The sequence below is a fragment of the Macaca mulatta genome, chromosome 10 (assembly GCF_049350105.2).
Source record: "Macaca mulatta isolate MMU2019108-1 chromosome 10, T2T-MMU8v2.0, whole genome shotgun sequence".
In the NCBI taxonomy this organism is placed as follows: Eukaryota; Metazoa; Chordata; class Mammalia; order Primates; family Cercopithecidae; genus Macaca; species Macaca mulatta.
In genome coordinates, this window is record NC_133415.1 from 100434590 (window position 1) to 100455468 (window position 20879).

The 20879-nt window shown below is 38.8% G+C and overlaps 1 protein-coding gene across 16 annotated transcripts in view; it reads left to right on the forward strand.

Moving 5' to 3' along the window:
* NCOA3 (nuclear receptor coactivator 3) overlaps window positions 1–20879 on the forward strand; it is a 159269-nt gene that overhangs the window by 115799 nt on the left and 22591 nt on the right. For 13 of the 16 annotated variants that reach the window (XM_015148801.3, XM_077951948.1, XM_077951955.1 and 10 more), the window contains 6 exons: window positions 10834–10935; window positions 12555–12727; window positions 14323–14423; window positions 16259–16433; window positions 16818–17006; window positions 17179–17280. In XM_015148801.3, the coding sequence (XP_015004287.3) occupies window positions 10853–10935; window positions 12555–12727; window positions 14323–14423; window positions 16259–16433; window positions 16818–17006; window positions 17179–17280 (823 nt within the window). In that variant the 5' untranslated portion in view covers window positions 10834–10852. Of the gene's footprint in view, window positions 1–10833; window positions 10936–11997; window positions 12462–12554; window positions 12728–14322; window positions 14424–16258; window positions 16434–16817; window positions 17007–17178; window positions 17281–20879 lie in introns of all 16 variants that reach the window. The other 3 variants (XM_077951960.1, XM_077951959.1, XM_077951958.1) reach the window with 2 other exon arrangements.

Sequence of the window (20879 nt, forward strand, 5' to 3'; positions counted from 1 at the left end):
TGGGATTACAACTGTGAGCCACCGTGCCCAGCCAAATTACCTCTTTTTAACTCTGTAAAAGGAGAACCTTCTGTGTCTTTTAAGAAGATATGGAGTTAGTCAAAAGTATAGCTGATGGGAAGGCAAAAGAGAACTGGAGTTGGAAAAGAGAAGAGGAATGGTGGTAGTGAAAAAAAAGAGTTTGTAATAAAATAGAGTTACATACAAGTTTATACAATGGTTTAGAGCTTACAAGGTAGGAAGCAGAGACAGAAATAGTGTAATATATAAAATGTTATGGTAAAAGTATGGAAAATGCTTAGGATAAAGAAGGGAAAACTTTGTCTAATTGGGAGAGTTGGGGATGGTTTTACCAGAGGTGCAAATTAATCTTGAAGGGCAAGAATATTCTAGATGGAAAAGCGGTGTGGGAAAGATTTAAAAAAAAAAATAGTGACTTAAGGTTAAAATAAAGGAAATGTTTCAGTTACCTTTATTAAAAACTTTTAGTATAAAAATCATTTTGGTGGTTGCTGGTGGTGATTGATGAGGAAGAAGTATGACTGGTAACAGGTTGATTAAACTGAAGCCAAATTCAAGTTTATGAAGCTCAGACTTAAGTCTGTTCTTGTATATGAGATAGGTTCAGTGTATTAAATTGTAGAAGTCAGTGGAACCTTTAAAACAAGAGTTACCCAGCTAGTTAGTATGCTGTCAGGAGAGGGTAATTTGATTTAGGTTTAGATGGAATTGGCTTCCTTAACTCCCTCTGTACAGTGTATATCTGTGAACTTAACTCTGTTGCTCACGTAGAGGTTGAGAAGTCTCTTGGCAGCAAGCTTCCAGTTGCAACTAACACCTGAGTTGGCTAATTGGTATGCCCAGTTCTGGCACTCTACTCTCTGGGGAGTTTATGTTTGAATTCAACGTCATCAGGTTTAAACTGGAACATAAATAAGCAAAAAGGAAGAGAGAATGGAACCTTGTGCATAAAATAATTTACATTCAGATGCTTTTCTGTTCAATTTATATATTAAAAATTGGATGTTTTATTGTTTCTTGCTAGCCCTTCACCCAATATGCTGACATTATAAAGGAAAGATAGTGGAGAAGAAATTACCAAGAACTGAGGTTGTGCTGTTTTCTTGTATATGTCTCCACCAAGGTAGTTCTTCTTGTAGATACCATGTTTATGTTTTGTTTCTAAAAACTGTAGGCTCCTAGCTTTGCTATTCATTGTGTTCATACGATTCCTTTTTTTTTTTTTTTAAACACTTATCCAATTTAATTGTTTTTCTCTTTTCCTGTTCTGCTAGCCTGAGAGTTCTCATAGTTGGTAGTGACATTTATCTCTGTTTTCTGGGCCTAAAATGATTCTGGGCATGCAAAATGTTTGAGCTGAAATGGAATTAAATTGGGGAAAAAAAAAAGGATTGTGTTATACTTTATCCTACAAAACATTATAGCAAATTAGCCACAAAACAAAAGGATATAAAAAATTTCACTCTCTCTGGCAGAGGATGAGGAAGCAAAAGAAAAATAAATAAGTAGGCCATGCTCAGTGGCTCACGCCTGTAATCCCAGCACTTAGGGAGGCTGAGGCCAGTGGATCATGAGGTCAGGAGTTCGAGACCAACCTTTCCAAGATGGTGAACCACCCCATCTCTACTAAAAATATAAAAATTAGCTGGGCGTGGTGGTGGGCACCTGTAATCCCAGCTACTTGGGAGGCTGAGGCAGGAGAATTGCCTGAACCTGGGAGGCAGAGGTTGCAGTGAGCTGAGATTGTGCCACTGCCACTTGCTCTGTCCCTGGGCAACAGAGCAAGACTCTGTCTTAAAAAAAATAAAAAAATAAAAAAATTTTTATTTCCTCTCCTGCTTATCTCCTCAGAGCTCTTAACTTCCTTACCAGAACTGAAAGGAAACAAAGATAGGAGATACTAACTGGAAGAGTCATCCAATTGAGGAGGAAGCTTTTATAACAGTTCCATGTTTATGAAATTGTCTCTTCCCTGCCTTCTCCTGTCCCTTACACACACATGTTATATTTGTCTTCAGTTCTTTCTCCATGGTACCAGTTCTCTGGGAGCTCCTCTTATTTTATTTGTAAGGGTATGAATGATGGATTGAAAGAAGATTAAGAAACTTACTGATATTTTTAGGGTAGAGAAAAAAACCTTGTAAAATTAAGCCCTTGTGTTAACTAGTGGTAGTTATTTTCTAAGTTGCCTAATTAGGAATTTGAGAATTTGGAATTTGAGTTTTGGGTAGAACTTTTATGTATGACTGTCTCATTCTTCCCAAGAACTTGTTTTTCTGATTGACTTGAGCAGTCTCTGCTTTACATGTTGCTTGAAGCAGTTTTTAATAAACCAGTTCAGATCCATAGCTGTTTGAAAAAAATTCTCTAAGTTACTGTGATTCTCAAGAAATACACCAAACCTCTCTCTAATTAGTGTATTTAATCATACCTTATATAAGTTAGGGAAACAAGCCTCATGGATAAACTAAATTGCTGCTGGGATAGTCAAGTAGCTCCACCATTTCATCATAGCAAACCAAAGAATAACAATACTTGACTGACCATTTTAGGGTATAGTTTGTACTTTTCGATCTCAAATTTTCCTTTTGCTATGTGAGCCATTGACCATCTCAAGTGGAAGTAAGGGTCATGGGTAATATTAGAACACCACAAAGGGCAGTTTAGTGACTTTGGAGGGTAATGGTTAGGTAAGGTGCTTGAGGGGAGCATTAGTATCTGCTAAGCTTGAGCAACTCCTTGCCTCTGTCCCTAATACTGCATGCCCCTAAACTATGGCTGTCATAACCTCTCAGTGTTCTTACTGATAAGCTGAGAAATTTTCTGGCTAACTGGTTGGCTATAGTGTGATTCAGTGGTATAAATGGCTTGTTTTGGTGGTGTTTGGGGGTGGAATAAAATGCCCAAGAAACATTTGATACATATTTTGTTGGTTATGAAGTCTGAAAAAATATTGTAGTTCTAGCTCTGCCATCCAGAGTCTGTGTGTGATCTAGTGGAAAGTTATTTAGCCATTTCCCTATCTGTAAAATGGGACTATTGTAGTAATACATACTCTGGAGGGTCCTGGTAAATAAATTATCCAGTGTATGTGAGATGCCTAGCATTGTACTACCACAAAATTATCTCCTCATTTCTCCCTTATTAATTCAGGAAAAGTAAACCATTTTAGTTGGTCCCTATGTCAATTTAGATTTACTGGATAACCCATCTCCTGTTTTGGCACAGTATAGCTTTTCTTAGGTCCCCCAAAATAACTTCTTGCATGCCTAATGAACACTGGTAGTGTTGATTGATATCTTTTCCTTTTGGACCTGGAGTATTTCCTGTATCCTTGTCCATTTGGCTAATTTGCTGAGTATAATCAAACTTTTTCCCTCCTGTCTTAATCCCAAATAACCAAAAGGAAAGCTGATAAGTGCTGCTAAGCCTAATACCAAAATTTTCATGGTTTTTGAGCTAGCAGATATAATCCTTTGCTGCTTTTTAGCTTTAATTAGTTATTCCATGAAAGTTCATTTTCTAGCAATTTATTATATATTCCGTTGATGTCTAAGCTTCAGCATGTTCCATAGCTTGAATGTTACGTATAGAAAGGCCTATAGTATTTATAGGAAACATTCTATCCAGTTGTTTTAAGATACTTGTTCATTTTAAATCTTATGGATATACTTTGAACTTTTTCATATAATATAGAAATAGCATTAGATTTTGATAGCATTGAAAGGTATTCTAATTGTTACTATTCTACATTAAAGTAATTGTGACCAGACGCGGTGGCTCACGCCTGTAATCCCAACTCTTTGGGAGGCCGAGGCAGGTGGATCACTTGAGGTCAGGAGTTTGAGACCAGCCTGACCAATATGGTAAAACCCCATTTCTACTAAAAATACAAAAACTAGCCGGGGTGGTGGCAGGCGCCTGTAGTCCCAGCTACTTGGGAGGCTGAGGCAGGAGAATTGCTTGAACCCGGGAGGTGGAGGTTGCAGTGAGCTGAGGTTGCACCACTGCACCCCCCTTCCTAAAAAAAGTAATTGCATAGAATATATTGCTTAAATGCAGGTTTTTGTTTGTTTGTTTGTTTTTTGAGACCGAGTTTCGTTTTTGTTGTCTAGGCTGGAGTGCAATGCTGGAATGCAGTGGCACAATCTCTGCTCACTGCAACGTCCACCTCCTGGGTTCAAGCAATCCTCCTGTCTCAACCCCCCAAGTAACTGGGATTACAGGCATGTGCCACCACGCCTGGCTAATTTTGTATTTTTAGTAGAGATGGGGTTTTACTATGTTGGTCAGGCTGGTCTTGAACTCCAGACCTCAGGTGATCCGCCCACCTTGGCCTCCCAAAGTGCTGGGATTACAGGCGTGAGCCACCCCGCCCAGCCTTTTTAAAAATGCAGTCTTAGTGTGCATTGCCATATTTAATACATTTAAGTAGTGTAGCATAGAACTTTTTTTAGTAGAAACATTTTAGATAAGGAAAATAGTTGTAAAAATGGCTTATGGATCTGGGTAGTAGAGTTTATATTGAAAGATTGACTCGGTTTTAGCCTTTGAATTCTGATAAAACGAGAAGTTCCTCCTTCTAGTTCTTTTCAATACTTTGGGGCCAGGGGCTTGAAAAGGCTTCTGAGACTGGATTGTGTCTCTTCTTGGAAGTGCATTAGAGGTGCAGTGGAAACTTCAAAATATGGATGCATCTCACAGTTGGATGTATGATATAACTTCAGGAGGACAGATTACTTGGGGGCAAGTATAGGCCCTAATTTCTTTTATATTCAACTATCGGTGATAATATCTAATTGTGGGGAGTCAGAATTAAGAAGGGACTTTATGTTAATAGACTGTTATTTTTTTTTCTTTTTTAGGCAGAGTCTCACTCTGTCACCCAGGCTGGAGTGCAGTGGAGCGGTCTTGGCTCACTGGCAACCTCCGCCTCCCGGGTTCAAGCTTTTCTCCTGCCGCAGCCTCCCGAGTAGTGGGAACTACATGTGCATGCCACCACACCCAGCTAATTTTTGTAGTTTTAGTAGAGATGGGGTTTTACTATGTTGGTCAGGCTGGTCTTGAACTCCAGACCTCAGGTGATCCGCCCACCTTGGCCTCCCAAAGTGCTGGGATTACAGGCGTGAGCCACCCCGCCCAGCCTTTTTAAAAATGCAGTCTTAGTGTGCATTGCCATATTTAATACATTTAAGTAGTGTAGCATAGAACTTTTTTTAGTAGAAACATTTTAGATAAGGAAAATAGTTGTAAAAATGGCTTATGGATCTGGGTAGTAGAGTTTATATTGAAAGATTGACTCGGTTTTAGCCTTTGAATTCTGATAAAACGAGAAGTTCCTCCTTCTAGTTCTTTTCAATACTTTGGGGCCAGGGGCTTGAAAAGGCTTCTGAGACTGGATTGTGTCTCTTCTTGGAAGTGCATTAGAGGTGCAGTGGAAACTTCAAAATATGGATGCATCTCACAGTTGGATGTATGATATAACTTCAGGAGGACAGATTACTTGGGGGCAAGTATAGGCCCTAATTTCTTTTATATTCAACTATCGGTGATAATATCTAATTGTAGGGAGTCAGAATTAAGAAGGGACTTTATGTTAATAGACTGTTATTTTTTTTTCTTTTTTAGGCAGAGTCTCACTCTGTCACCCAGGCTGGAGTGCAGTGGAGCGGTCTTGGCTCACTGGCAACCTCCGCCTCCCGGGTTCAAGCTTTTCTCCTGCCGCAGCCTCCCGAGTAGTGGGAACTACATGTGCATGCCACCACACCCAGCTAATTTTTGTAGTTTTAGTAGAGATGGGATTTCACCATATTGGCCAGGCTGGTCTTGAACTCCTGACCTCAGGTGATCCACCCACCTCGGCCTCCCAAAGTGCTGGGATTACAGGTGTGAGCCACCGCGCCTGGCCTAGACTGTTCTTATAATCAAACTTACTGTGAGACTGTTGTGCTATATTATTTCCCCTTTGAAGATGGATTTTATCAACTCCATATATTCTCCAAACTAGATGGGTTGTAATTTAAGATGTAAAACTGTAAGCTAGTCTCAGGCAGTTATTGATCCATGTTTCTTACCGGTTAAGAACTTCATGGTCTTGGTACATGCCTTGCTCCCCTCTCTCATCTTCATTCTTGACTGTTGACTGAAAGTGATCTAGATCTAGTGTGTGCTAGACATTTACCTTTTATATCTTAAAATGAGTAATCTACCAAACTAACATCCCCCCAATGAGAAGGAGACAACAGGTATGGCAACTAAAACAAATGCCATTTTTGATTTTTTGTTTATAACTAAGATTAATACCAAATAGAAAACTACCTGAAGGGTTTGTCATAGTCATTTGTGCTCAGGAATATAATATTGTATATGTTGAAATTATTACTTTGGGGACCAAAAATGCTTTTTTATTTCTCATATTGAGCTTTTTCTTTAGTTTAATGAAATTCAGGAGATGTTTGCTCTACTTCGCTTTTTGTTGTAAAACAATTTGTCATTTATTCTTAGACATTCTGGTGTCCTACAGTTATACAGTAATGTACCTAAGGTTTGTCCATGTCTAATTAAGAACTACAAATCTACCCAACCTATTCCTGAAAAACCAAGATAGAGACTGGACATGGTGGCACATGCCTGTAATTGCAGCGCTTTGGGAGGCTGAGGCGGGCAGATCAGTTGTGGTCAGGAGTTCGAGACCAGCCTGGCCAACTTGGTGAAACCCTGACTCTATTGAAAATACAAAAATTAGCCAGGTGTGGTGGCACACACCTATAATCCCAGCTACTCGGGAGGCTGAGGCAAGACAATCATTTGAACCCGGGAGGCGGAGGTTGCAGTGAACTGAGATCGTGCCACTGCACTCCAGTCTGGGTGACAAAGTGAGACTCCGTCTCAAAAGCAAAACAAAACAAAACAAAAATAAGATAGAAATATTTTATATCTTAAATAATTATACCTTCATATTTGGGTAAGCACCTTTTTCATGATTTTAAGTTATTTTCCCTTAGGTTTTTTTTTTTTTTTGAGACAGAATTCACTCTTGTTGCCCAGGCCCGATTTTGGCTCACCGCAACCTCCACCTCCCAGGTTCAAGCAATTCTGTCTCAGCCTCCTGAGTAGCTGGAATTACAGACATGCACCACCGTCCCTGGCTAATTTTGTATTTTCAGTAGAGATGGGGTTTCTCCACATTGGTCAGGCTGGTCTCTCAAACTCCCGACCTCAGGTGATCCGCCCACCTCGGCCTCCCAAAGTGCTGGGATTACAAGCATGAGGCACCCCTGCCAGCCTTCCCTTAGTACCTTTTTGGATAATTAGGTTTGACTCTGTGAAGGAGTAAGTCTGGTAGCAGGAAGATGGCACAGGCTTATGTGTACAGTGTAGCTTGTTTTGTAAGATCAAGAGAAAAAGCTGCATGTGTCTATGGATATAGGTAGACATATTTAGGTTTCATTATATGCACATAAACATTGACTTAACACAAATGATCTGCGTTTCTGGTTTAAACTGATATTTGTACTTATTAATTTTTTTGCATATTAAGAGATTGTCATGGCTTAGTTTTTCTATTGATTTAATTTATGCTGCCAGAATTTATTATAACACTGTATATCAACTGTAGAAGTAAACATTTAAAGAGTTTAAAGCAGTAGGATTGCACTGAATGATTGTTATAGATCAGAATAAAGGAAAATTCTACACTATGATTTAGTAGGTTGAATGTTGCTTTTATATGTGTTCAATATTTATTCAAGACATTTACTGACCACCTATTATGTGGTAGACCCCTTATATTTAATACCAACTTAATACCAAAGAAAGGAAATAATATTGAGAATATAGGCGAAATTATATATTTCAAATTAAAGAAGTGCTGTTATCCACCGAATAGTTTATCCATTTGTTTCAGGGATTCAGCTTATAGACAAAAGCCAAAGTAAGGAAATAATATCTAGAATGTGGAATAAATTACATATTTAAAATAAAGAAATGTAGACTGGGTGTGGTGGGTCATACCTGTAATCCCAGCACTTTGGGAGGCTGAGGCAGGCAGATAACTTGAACCCAGGAGTTCAAGACCAGCCTGGGCAACTTGGTGAGACCCTCTCTCCAAAAAAATACAAAAATTAGCTGGGCGTGGTGGTGCTCACCTGTTATCCCAGCTGCTTGGGATACTGAGGCAGGAGGATTGCTTGAGCCTGGGAAGCCGAGGTTGCAGTGAGCTGAGATTGTGCCACTGCACTTCAGCCTGGGTGACACAGTAAGAACCTGTCTTAAAAAAAAAAAAAAAAAAAGTTGTTACTCAATGGATAGTTTGCCATTCAATTTAAAAATAACCTTTGAATGAAACAAATATAAAACCAATTATAGAGACATAGCAAGAATTATTCTATTTTTGTACTTAAGGAATGGAATCACTATTCTTTTTATTTTATTTATTTATTTTTTTGAGATGAAGTCGCTCTCTGTTACCCAGGCTGGAGTGCAGTGGCTGGGTCTCAGCTTACTGCAACCTCTGTCTCCCGGGTTCATGCGATTCTCCTGCCTCAGCCTCCCTAGTAGCCGGGACTACAGGCGCATGCCACCATGCCCAGCTACTTTTTGTATTTTTAGTAGAGACGGGGTTTCACCATATTGGCCAGGCTGGTCTCGAACTCCTGACCTTGTGATCCACCCGCCTCAGCCTCCCAAAATGCTGGGATTACAGTTGTGAGCCACTGCGCCTGGTTCTTTTTAATTATTTAATTTATTATTATTATTAAGAGACAGAGTCTCACTTGGTCACCGAGGCTGGAGTGCATTGGCGTGATCACAGCTCACTGCAGTCTCAAACTCCTGGGCTCAAGCAGTCTTCCTGTTTTACTCCTAAGTAGTTAATGCTATAGGTGTACACCATGATGCCTGGCTTAGGTTTTTAAAAAATTTGTAGAGACAGGGTGTTACTGTGTTGAACAGATGGGGCTCAAACTCAAGTGATTCTCCTGCCTGAGCCTCCCAAAGCACTGGGATTACTTGAGATACTCTTTTTAAATATGAAAATTGGAAAATCAAAACTGAACATACCTTTAAGTTTAAAACTCTTTTATTTGAGGAAAATTTTAAACTAAAGCAAGGTTGCAAGAAAATAGTATGAAGAGTTTTTCAGTTTATCCCCTCATCAGGATTCACCTAGTATCAACTCCCTTCCTCATCCTTGCCCTGCCTGTCCTGGTTCCCAGGTTTATTCAACTCACTCATTATATATGCAAGTTTTCTTAACCATGTGAGGATAATTTGCATATGTAATACCCTCTTACCCCAAATATTATACTAAGAATATTGGTCTCTTAAATAACCATAGTTCATTTATCAACTTAAGTATATTTAATATTGACAACATACTTTTATGTCAGTTGTCCATATTCTAATTTTGTCAGTTGATCCAATAATATTCTTTATAGCATTTTCTTACCTCCAGCGCAGGATTCAGTCTAGGATCAAATATTGTATTTAGTTGTATTTTCTTATAGCTTCCTTTAAAATCTGGACTGTTTACAGACTTTCTTTGTCTTTTTTAAAATACAGTACCCCCAAGATTGTGTGATCTGACTGTGCTTTAAAGTCATAATAGTGAGCCACTACTAATAAAGGTTATTTTAAGTATTTTTCTGTCCTCCATTTAAACTTGTCATGGGGAAAAAAGCAAATATTGAAATCATCTCAGCTTTTTAGCCTTTCCGTTTTACAACCAAAGTTATAGAATGAATTTTCTTGGTAATTAATACATATTTAGTGCATCTGTAAAGACAATGTTGCAATCTAGATTTTCTGATTTATATTGTGATTTTAATTTTTAATTTTTTTTGTTTTTTTTTGCTTTGTTTTTTTTTTTAAAGCTACACATTTGAAGTTTGATCAGCATCTTGAGTAAATTTTCATTTTTATAAATCTGTCTTCCTTCCTGGTAGCATTCTGCCACCTAGTGGAAATTTATGTCCTCCAACATATGTCTCAGAATTTAGCTGGAACGCAAGATGCATTTTAATAAGTAAAAAATAGTTTAGAATCGTTGAGGTTCGTTGGTTGACATGTAATTCTTTACAACAGTGAATGCCTTATTCTAAACAAGAGTTTAGTACAGATAAAATTCTTAGCAAATGAGAGCTTAGTAGATGTCTTAAATTGTTACTGAGTATTAAAACCTGCTCATCTTTCTCAACAAGAAGTACTCTACATTTATCTTCTTCATCAATGAAATTTTAACCAAAGCATCCTATTTTTCCATCAGTCAATTTTTTTTTTTTTTTTTTTTTTTGAGTCTAGCTCTTGTCACCCAGGCTGGAGTGCAGTGGTGCCATCTCGGCTTACTGCAACCTCCACCTCCTGGTTCTAGTGATTCTCCTGCCTCAGCCTCCCAAATAACTAGGATTACAGGCGCCCGCCACCATGGCCAGCTAATTTTTTATTTTTAGTAGAGATGGGGTTTCACCATGTTGGTCAGGCTGGTCTCAAACTCCTGACCTCAGGTGATCTACCTGCCTCGACCTCCCAAAGTGCTGGGACTACAGGCATGAGCCACCATTCCCTGCAAGAGACACATTTTTAGTAGGACTTGAGGAACATTTCTGACTTGGAGTTGTACATACATTCTGCATAGTTATATTAGAATGTGAAATCTGAGGTTGTTTTCAGTATAGGCATTTATGAAAAAGAATATTGGGAATTATCTGTTTAAAGAAAGTAGTTCTGAATTACAAGATGCATTCAGTCATATAACACCTTCATAGAGTCATGTATATTTTTTAATGTGCTTATCTTATTTCTAATTATTCTTAGTTGCTGATGTATATTCAAGATGAGTGGATTAGGAGAAAACTTGGATCCACTGGCCACTGATTCACGAAAACACAAATTGCCATGTGATGCTCCAGGACAAGGGTAGGTGACTTATTTCCTGGTGCTTTACCACACTTGTTCTCCTCCCTCTGCCTTTGTTTAAGGATAACATTTTAACTTCTGGTCATTTACATTCTCTGGTTAGATTTTTTGGTGGTTTCACTTCATGGTAAATAGAGTGTTACTGATGAGATGGACATCTTTCTGATGTAATAGAAGTTTTTTTTTTTTTATTGCTGATTCAGATAGAAGGTAGAATATTAACAATTTGTGATACTATAAGAATTTCTGAATGGAGGGCGGGGTAGGAGTTACAAATAGATGACCAAGGTTATGTCATATGTGTCCATGTGAAGAGACCACCAAACAGGCTTTGCGTGAGCAACAAGGCTGTTTATTTCACCTGCGTGCAGGCGGGCTGAGTCCGAAAAGAGGGCCAGCAAAAGGGTAGTGGGATTATCATTAGTTCTTACAGGTTTTTGGGATAGGCAGTGGAGTTAGCAATGTTTCCTGGGCAGGGGGTGGATCTCACAAAGTACATTCTCAAGGGTGGGGAGAATTACAAAGAACCTTCTTAAGAGTGGGGAGATTACAAAGAACCTTCTTAAGGGTGGGGGAGATTACAAAGTACATTGATCAGTTAGAGTGGGGCATAAACAAATCACAATGGTGGAATGTCCTCAGTTAAGGCTATTTTCACTTCTTTTGTGGATCTTCAGTTGCTTCAGGCCATCTGGATGTAAACATGCAGGCTTGGGCTCAGAGGCCTGACAGTTATTATAAGTAAGAATCTTTGCTGTCTTTTAAGAATGGGTTATAAGTTGATATTTTATCATTTGTTAGGTTGCATCCTTTTTTTACCAAGTGAAATGAGAAGCTTAAAAATTAGAAACAAAATAATGTAATCTATACAACACTACTCCATAGCTTTTAAAGTATTTGCCAAAGTCAGTGTCAATTGAGGTTTAATGTGATAGTTGAAAAATATCAATCTATGATGAATAAAACTTCATCATTAGTAAGTAACTACCAGTGTTTTTGTTATTATTTGTTAGTTGTTTTATTATCTCTAAGAAGTAAAGATTATTTATTCATATTTTCTAGATGAAGTAACTGAGGCTAACTCTGCCCAAGGCCACCTAGCTAACAAAGATGGAACTGGATTTAGGTTTACGTGAATCTCTATTATGTTGTACTGCTTCTCCAAGACAGCATTTTTGATAGTTTACATTGGCTGAGTTTAGTTTGTTTACATATGAAAATAATAGGCTGGGTGTGGTGGCTCATACCTGTAATCCCAGCACTTTGGGAGGCCAGGGCGGGTGGATCACCTGAGGTTAGGAGTTCAAGACCAGCCTGACCAACATGGTGAAACCTCATCTCTACTAAAAATGCAAAAATTAGCCAGGTATGGTGGCGCATGCCTGTAATCCCAGCTACTAGGGAGGCTGAGGCAGGAGAATCGCCTGAATCCGGGAGGCAGAGGTTGCATTGAGCTGAGATCACACCATTGTACTCCAGCCTGGGCAACAAGAGCGAAACTCCGTCTCAAGGAAAAAAAAAAAAAGGTAATAGTGTTGTATAGGGGCTGATTCTGCTAACAGCTCTTTTGTGATATGTATTATGTCTCCTTTCCTCCCTCTCTACCCTTTTTCCCTTAGTCTTACCTGCAGTGGTGAAAAGCGGAGACGGGAGCAGGAAAGTAAATATATTGAAGAATTGGCTGAGCTGATATCTGCCAATCTTAGTGATATTGACAATTTCAATGTCAAACCAGATAAATGTGCGATTTTGAAGGAAACAGTAAGACAGATACGTCAAATAAAAGAACAAGGTAATAAAAACACTCATGTCTTTTAAAACAGCAGTGGTTCCCAACCTTTTTGGCACCAGGGACTGGTTTTGTGGAAGCCAGTTTTTCCATGGACGTGGTAGAAGGGATGGTTTCAGGATGATTCAAGTGCATTATATTTGTGGTGTACTTTATTTCTATTATGATTACATTGTAACATATAATGAAATAATTATACGACTCACCATAATGCAGAAATCAGTGGGAGCCCTGAGCTTGTTTTCCTGCAGCTAGACGGGTCCATCTGGGGGTGACAAGATCATCAGGCATTAGAGAATCATAAGGAGCACACAACCTAGATCCCTCGCATGCGGAGTTCACATTAGGGTTTGCACACCTGTGAGAATCTAATGCTGCTTCTGAGCTGACAGGATGTGGAACTCAGGTGGTAATGTGAGCGATGGGGAGGGGCTGTTGTAAATACAGATTAAACTTTGCTCACTTGCCCACTGCTGACCTCCTGCTGTGCCGCCCCATTCCTAACAGGCCATGGACTGATATTTGTCTATGGCCTGGGGGTCGGGGACCCCTGTTTTAGAAGGGACTTGTTGCTATATTTGCCTTTTTGCTCCTTTATTTGGGTAGAGACTACAACTGGTAGAGGCTAACAAGTATGGGAATAGACAAAGTGTTGACCAGCTGTGCTTTTTGTTATTTATATATTTATTTATTTTGAGACAGTGTCTCGCTTTGTCACCGGGGCTAGAGTGCAGTGGTGTGATCTCAGCTCACTACAACCTCCACCTCCTGGGTTCAAGAGATTCTCCTGCCTCAGCCTCCCAAGTAGCTAGGATTACAGGCACCCGCCACCACGCCTAGCTAAGTTTTGTATTTTTAGTAGAGACGGAGTTTCACCATGTTGGCCAGGCTGGTCTCAAACTCCTGACCTCAGGTGATCCACCTGCCTCAGCCTCCCATAGTGCTGGGATTACAGGCGTGAGCCACTGCACCAGGCCTCCAGCTATGGTTTTTTTTTTTTTTTTTTTTTGGAGACAGAGTCTTGCTCTGTCGCCCAGGCTGGAGTGCAGTGGCCGGATCTCAGCTCACTGCAAGCTCCGCTTCCTGGGTTTACACCATTCTCCCACCTCAGCCTCCCGAGTAGCTGGGACTACAGGCGCCCGCCACCTCCCCTGGCTAGTTTTTTGTATTTTTTAGTAGAGACGGGGTTTCACCGTGTTAGCCAAGATGGTCTCGATCTCCTGACCTCGTGATCCGCCCGTCTCGGCCTCCCAAAGTGCTGGGATTACAGGCTTGAGCCACCGCGCCCGGCCCAGCTGTGCTCTTTAGAAATGGTTAACAGACAATTCCCTGTCATTTGTTAGTTCCCTTTCAGGAAGCTGTGGGATAGTACATTTAGTAGTGAAACAATTTAGGTATCTTCTGGCTTCCTGGGTAACTATGAAGTTTAGTTTTGATGTTATAATATTGTAGCATCATTCTCTTATGAGGAAACGTTTTGTATGTATGTATGGGCATGTGCATGTGTATCTTTATGTCTCTTCTGGGGACTATTTCAAGATGATTTAATCTATAACTGATAAGTGTGTTATTTGTTATACCACCTTCTGTCTTTTCAGGAAAAACTATTTCCAATGATGATGATGTTCAAAAAGCCGATGTATCTTCTACAGGGCAGGGAGTTATTGATAAAGACTCCTTAGGACCGCTTTTACTTCAGGCAAGTATAAAGATTTTAACTGTCCAGTAAGCTGTGTTGCAGTTTGATTTATTATAAAGTTATAAAAAAAGAATAAATTTTGGTTAGGAAATGAGAACAAAAAGAAAACATTTTTCTTTGAGACAATTCAGTATTCTGAATATGATGGTAAAATGCTCTTAAATTTACAATATACATAATTCAGGAAGCCTTGGCCCCCTAGTAAAAATATAGTTGCAAATTGAGAAATCACACATATACAAACATAAAAATATAAAGAAGCAGGAAAGGAAAGGTAACCTGTAATTTCACAGAGATATTTGGGTACAAATGGCCCTTTCATATCCATGGGTTTTGCACTGCAGATTTGGAGGCTGGGGAAGAAATAAAAAATAATGTTAAAACAATAAAAAATATGGCTGGGCGCAGTGGCTCACGCCTGTAATCCCAGCACTTTGGGAGGCCAAGGCGGGTGGATCACGAGGTCAGGAGATTGAGACCATCCTGGCTAACATGGTGAAACCCCGTCTCTACTAAAAATATAAAAAATAGCTGGGCGTGGTGGTGGGTGCCTGTAGTCCCAGCTACTACTCAGGAGGCTGAGGCAGGAGAATGGCGTGAACCTGGGAGGTGGAGCTTGCAGTGAGCCTAGATTGCGCCACTGCACTCTGGCCTGGGTGACAGAGCAAGACTCAGTCTCAAAAAAAAAAAAAAAACCAATAAAAAAATACTTCAGTGTGATGACTATTTATATAGCATTTACATTGTATTAGGTATTATAAGTAATCTAGAGATGATTTAAATTATATTGGAATATATATGCATAGGCTATAGGCAAATACACCATTTTATATCAGGGACTTGAGCATCCTTGGATTTTGCCGTCTTTGGAAGGTCTTGGAACCAATCTTACACAGATACCGGGGGATGATGACTGTACGTTTTAGCTCAGACATTTTTGGTGAATTTTTGCATGATTAATCACATGGCACGCTTTGGTTTTATATTCTTGAGGAATTGTTAACACTTAAATATGTGCATTGTATTTGTTTAGGGGCTGAAGCCCTTCATAAAGTTAACTTGTCAACTTCTTTTTGTTTCAGGTAGTTTGTTCCAACTACTTTTAGTTGATCAGTTGTGAAATTCGTCTTTGTAAATTCTCATTAAGGAATGCTGTAGCAGTTTCTGTAGCTTGACTTGGCATCAAATGGAAAAAATGGGAAGAGCTAAGGATGCTTTTCTCACTTTTAAAAGCTCCTTTGAAGATACAATTCTTTAAAAATTAGATTAGACATTAATTCAGATTTCATGCTGAACATATTTATGTACACACTCTGCCACCCCCAATTCTTCTTTTTTTTCCCCCCCAATAAGGCCTGTAATAATGGTGCTAATGTTAGTAGTAATGGTGGCTTATAGTTGTTTGCAGTAATTAAGTCAGCAGTAGTTTTTACACATTTTGCTTATTACTATGGCTGCTGTTTGCTGATACTACTGTAACAAAATACCACAGACTTGGTAGGTTAAACCAAATAAATTTATTTCTTACAGTGTTGGAGGCTGGAAGTCCAGGATCAAGGTGTCGGCAGGATTGGATTCTCCATTTCTTGTCACTGTGTTCTCCCATGGCCTTTTCTCTGCATGCACATTCCTGGTGTCTTTCTCTCCCCTTATAGGATACCGGTCATATTGGATTAGGGTCCCCACCCATATGACCTCATTTATCTTTAATTATCTCCTTGAAGGTCTTGTTTCCAAATACAGTTATGTTGATGGTTGGAGTTTCAATTTAAGAATTAGAGGAAGGAGTATACGATTCAGTTAATAACAGCCTGTATTAACATATCCTATTTTAGGCATTGGATGGTTTCCTATTTGTGGTGAATCGAGATGGAAACATTGTATTTGTGTCAGAAAATGTCACACAATACCTGCAATATAAGCAAGAGGACCTGGTTAACACAAGTGTTTACAATATCTTACATGAAGAAGACAGAAAGGATTTTCTTAAAAATTTACCAAAATCTACAGGTAGGCTTTTAATGTGTATTTTGTAAATAGGTTAAATTTTTTTCCTTGACCATTTCTTAGAAAATTGAATGTATCTTTTAGGAAGTCCAGCCATCAAATGAGGGTAGAAAGGCATGTGATTTAATAGCAAAATTTTGACATATGGTGTCAGTGAATTAAAAATTTGGTATACATTTTAAGAGGCATATAGTTACAAAATATGCAGTGAGATTTCTGTTAAAGTTGAAATTATTCATATGTTTTGTATATTGCCAGCCTGAAATGTTAGTATAGATATAACTATGGAAAACATGCATAATGAGAAAATGCAGCTTGAATTCTTGATAATGGTCATAGAATGAGTTACAAGCTTTTTAAAATGTCATTTCAATTTGTTTTCCAAAGTTAATGGAGTTTCCTGGACAAATGAGACCCAGAGACAAAAAAGCCATACATTTAATTGCCGTATGTTGATGAAAACACCACATGATATTCTGGAAGACATAAACGCCAGTCCTGAAATGCGCCAGAGATATGAAACAATGCAGTGCTTTGCCCTGTCTCAGCCACGAGCTATGATGGAGGAAGGGGAAGGTAAGAGCTATCATATGTTTGTGATGTTCATGAAACAAATAGTAGCCGTACTTGGAGTTTTGAAACTTCTGTTATAACTCTTCTTACTGAATTCCATGTCCTTGCTTGCCTATTGAACATACATATCCAAAAGTTAAGCATAATCCTTATCAGGGTGAATTTTTTATTATAGATTTGCAATCTTGTATGATCTGTGTGGCACGCCGCATTACTACAGGTGAAAGAGCATTTCCATCAAACCCTGAGAGCTTTATTACCAGACATGATCTTTCAGGTAAAAACTCTTTCCCTCCCTCTCTCTGTATGTGTGTATACGTACATTTTTATTTTGGAAATTTTTGTAAATGTTACTATTTTTAATCTGTACTATCATAAAAATGTATACCTACTACAATGAGTGCTTTATGTGTATCATTTTTCATGTTTCTTATGCAACCCTAAAAGAATTTCACTAAAATTCTTGGCATTTTGAGTTGGGTATGTTTGGCACTTTAAATCCCCCAAATAAATTAAAAAAACAAATTTAGGGGCACCTGGTTTTCTCTCCAAATGGCATTTTGCATCAGAATTTAGTGTTTCTTTACTCTAACTTCAAGCCTATTTGTCATAAAGAAACATGTTTAAAAAAAATTACAGGTAATTTAATGAGAATTATTGGGAGTAGTTTTTTTTTTTTTTTTTTTTTTTTGAGATGGAGTCTTGCTCTGTCACCCAGGCTGGAGTGCAATGGTGTGATCTTGCTTCACTGCAACCTCCACTTCTTGGGTTCAAGTAATTTTCCTGCCACAGCCTCCCAAACAATTGGGACTACAGGCACGTGCCACCATGCCCGGCTAATTTTAGTATTTTTAGTAGGGATGGGGTTTCACCATGTTGTCCAGACTGGTCTCGAACTCTTGACCTCAAGTGATTCGCCTGCCTCTGCTCCCAAAGTGCTGGGATTACAGTTGTGAGCCACTGTGCCTGGCTGGGAGTCATTCTTGACGTCAACCTGAGTTTCAGTCTTGGTCTGCCTTTTTTAATCATAGAAATAAAAAATTAAAGACATTGTGATTGGTAAGATGCATTAATGAAATTAAGCACTGTGGCAATATTATTTTTATTTACCTTCGGGGTTACTCTTATGGTCACCTAAGTGTAAATGAGGATGCCAAGGGTTTGTCATATATGCCCCATCTCAGAGATAAAGAAACAGAGGCTTGGTAACAGAGATTGGGTTATTGTCCAAGATCATGGCTAATAAGAAAATTTATAGCTCTGTCTGCCTGACTTAGCCTGTATTCTTTGCTTTGTGTAACACTAATTTTATAATGTGGACCTTTACCAAGTGATATAAAACTGGAGTAGGTATACATAAACATAAAACATAGCTATTGCTATTACATATGTATGTGTATGTTTGTAATATGCATATATAATATACATAATACAGAATATTTTTAAAGAAATATTGCTATTTTTGCAGTCATTCAGCCATTTTATGCCATACTCAGTAACTTATCTTCAGGCTTTTTGAGATTAATTTTCACAATTAAAAAGAAGTAGCAAAGAATTATTTTGACAATTCAAAGTACAATCTGTTTACGCTGATGGATATTACTTTTTTTTTTTTTTTTTGAGACAGAGTCTTGCTTTGTCATGCTCAGGCTGGAGTGCAGTGGTATGATCTTGGCTCACTGCAACCTCTGCCTCCTGGGTTCAAGCGATTCTCCTGCCTCAGTCTCCCGAGTAGGTGAAATTACAGGTGCCTGTCACCATGCCCGGCTAATTTTTTCTATTTTTAGTAGAGACAGGGTTTCACCATGTTGGTCAGGCTGGTCTCGAACTCCTGACCTCAGGTAATCCACCTGCCTCGGCCTCCCAAAGTGCTGGGATTACAGCATGAGCCACCATGCCCGGCCGTATATTACTTTATATTTGAACATTTTCTCTGTATTAACTCACCTCAGATAAACATAGTGACAGCAATTTTTATATATTATTTTATGTTTTTAGAGTGGGTCTTTCTCTGCATGTCTTATGGTTTGGCAGTGTTAATTTTCTACTTGAATAGCCATGTTTTACATTTGTTACTGAAAATACTAAATAAAACATCTTTAAGCAGTTTAGCATCTTTGAAAATTATCTCATTAGTATATAAAAGCAATACATGTTTATTACAAAAGTTAGAAATTACCAAGCATGAAAGAAAACAGGACATGATGAAGAAAAATATTACCAAGCAAGAAAGATCAAATGCTTTGTGTGATTAACATCATTTAAAACTGAGATCCTACTTACCGTAGTTACAGTTAATGCCTTCCACGGGTATCTCTTATATTATAGGAGGCTTACTGCACTCAACACAATACATGTTTTGACCTCTGGATATATTTTATCTTCTGTCCCTGATGTGTTTCATATAATAAACTTTTTATGAACATCTATTTTGTATTTGTCATGTGGCCCAGGGCTAAACTCAGGGGAGGTGGTTGAGGACAAATCTTCTCTATTTTGGGCACAAGTGTACAGGTATTTACTCTTTCCTGGAATGCATTTGTCCCTTTTCCCTGCTCTCCCCCTGCTACTAATAAGATTTTTGGTCACCATTAAAATTCTGAATTTTAAACTGATTATTGGACTGGTGGTTTATCAATATTAGTGCCTTTTAAATATCCAGTAGTTTTTGCAGAATTACTTTTCACTATGAAGCCCCATAAGTTTTCCCAAACCAAACTTGGTTTTCTTCCGTATTTTTACCTTTCTAATGAAGATGTCATAGAAAGGATAAATACATGGGCAAGCCTTTTTTTTTTTTTTTTTGAAATGGAGTCTTGCTTTGTGGCCCTGGCTGGAGTGCAGTGGTGCGATCTCGGCTCACTGCAACCTCTGCCTCCCGGGTTCAAACTTTTCTCCTGCCTCAGCCTACCGAGTAGTTGGGACTACAGGTACGTGCCACCACACTTGGCTAATTTTTTATATTTTTAGTAGAGATGGGATTTCACCATGTTAGCCAGGATGGTCTCGAACTCCTGACCTCGTGATCCGCCCACCTCGGCCTCCCAAAGTATTGGGATTACAGACGTGAGTCACTGCGCCTGGCCTGGGCAAGCCTTTTCTATGTCTTTCCTGATTTGTGTGGAATCAGTTTATTGCCCACTTCTTTCAAGCTATTTGTCTGTACCTCTTGGGTCACGACTTCCATCATCACTGGGATTTGGCATATCTGTTGGTGCTGAGCATAAGAGATTGCCTAGATCTGATTATTGCATTTCTTTGTAAAACCTACACAAAACAGACAAAACAGATAACTATTGGCAATCTTGACATCAGCAGGAGTTTCATATGAAGTCTGCCATGTTTAACCATGGAGCATATTTTGTCACAGAAAAGATTACTGAGGATGTCCAGGTCAAAAACTGTGTGACCAGTTATTATGGCTTGGATCATTCTGTCTGCATTCAAAGATACAGAAAAGGCCTTGAAGCTGATCCAAGACCAGCCATGGAAGCTGGTCACATAGTTTTTGACCTGTATATCCTCAGTAATTAGTCTGAATTTTCTAAGGACACTTTCGTCATTCTGCAGATCAGCAAGGTTCATTTCAAAAACACAGTTCTTTAGGCCATCAGATGCAGTGCTGGTTCCTTGAGCCCTTTTGACTAGTTTGTTACCAATTAAACATAGCTAGTGCTTTCACATCATACCAGTCTTTTTTAGAAAATGGATTAACCACTTTCTTCTTTGCTCCCATTCTGCGACTTTTTGTAAGGCACTTGCTTTTGCCAGCTGCTTAGAGTGAAAAGGCCTAGACATTTTTTAAGGACCATCTGTTGTCATGAAACCTTCTTTAATTCCATGGTATTTTTGAGTATGTATATTTGGTGTCTTCAC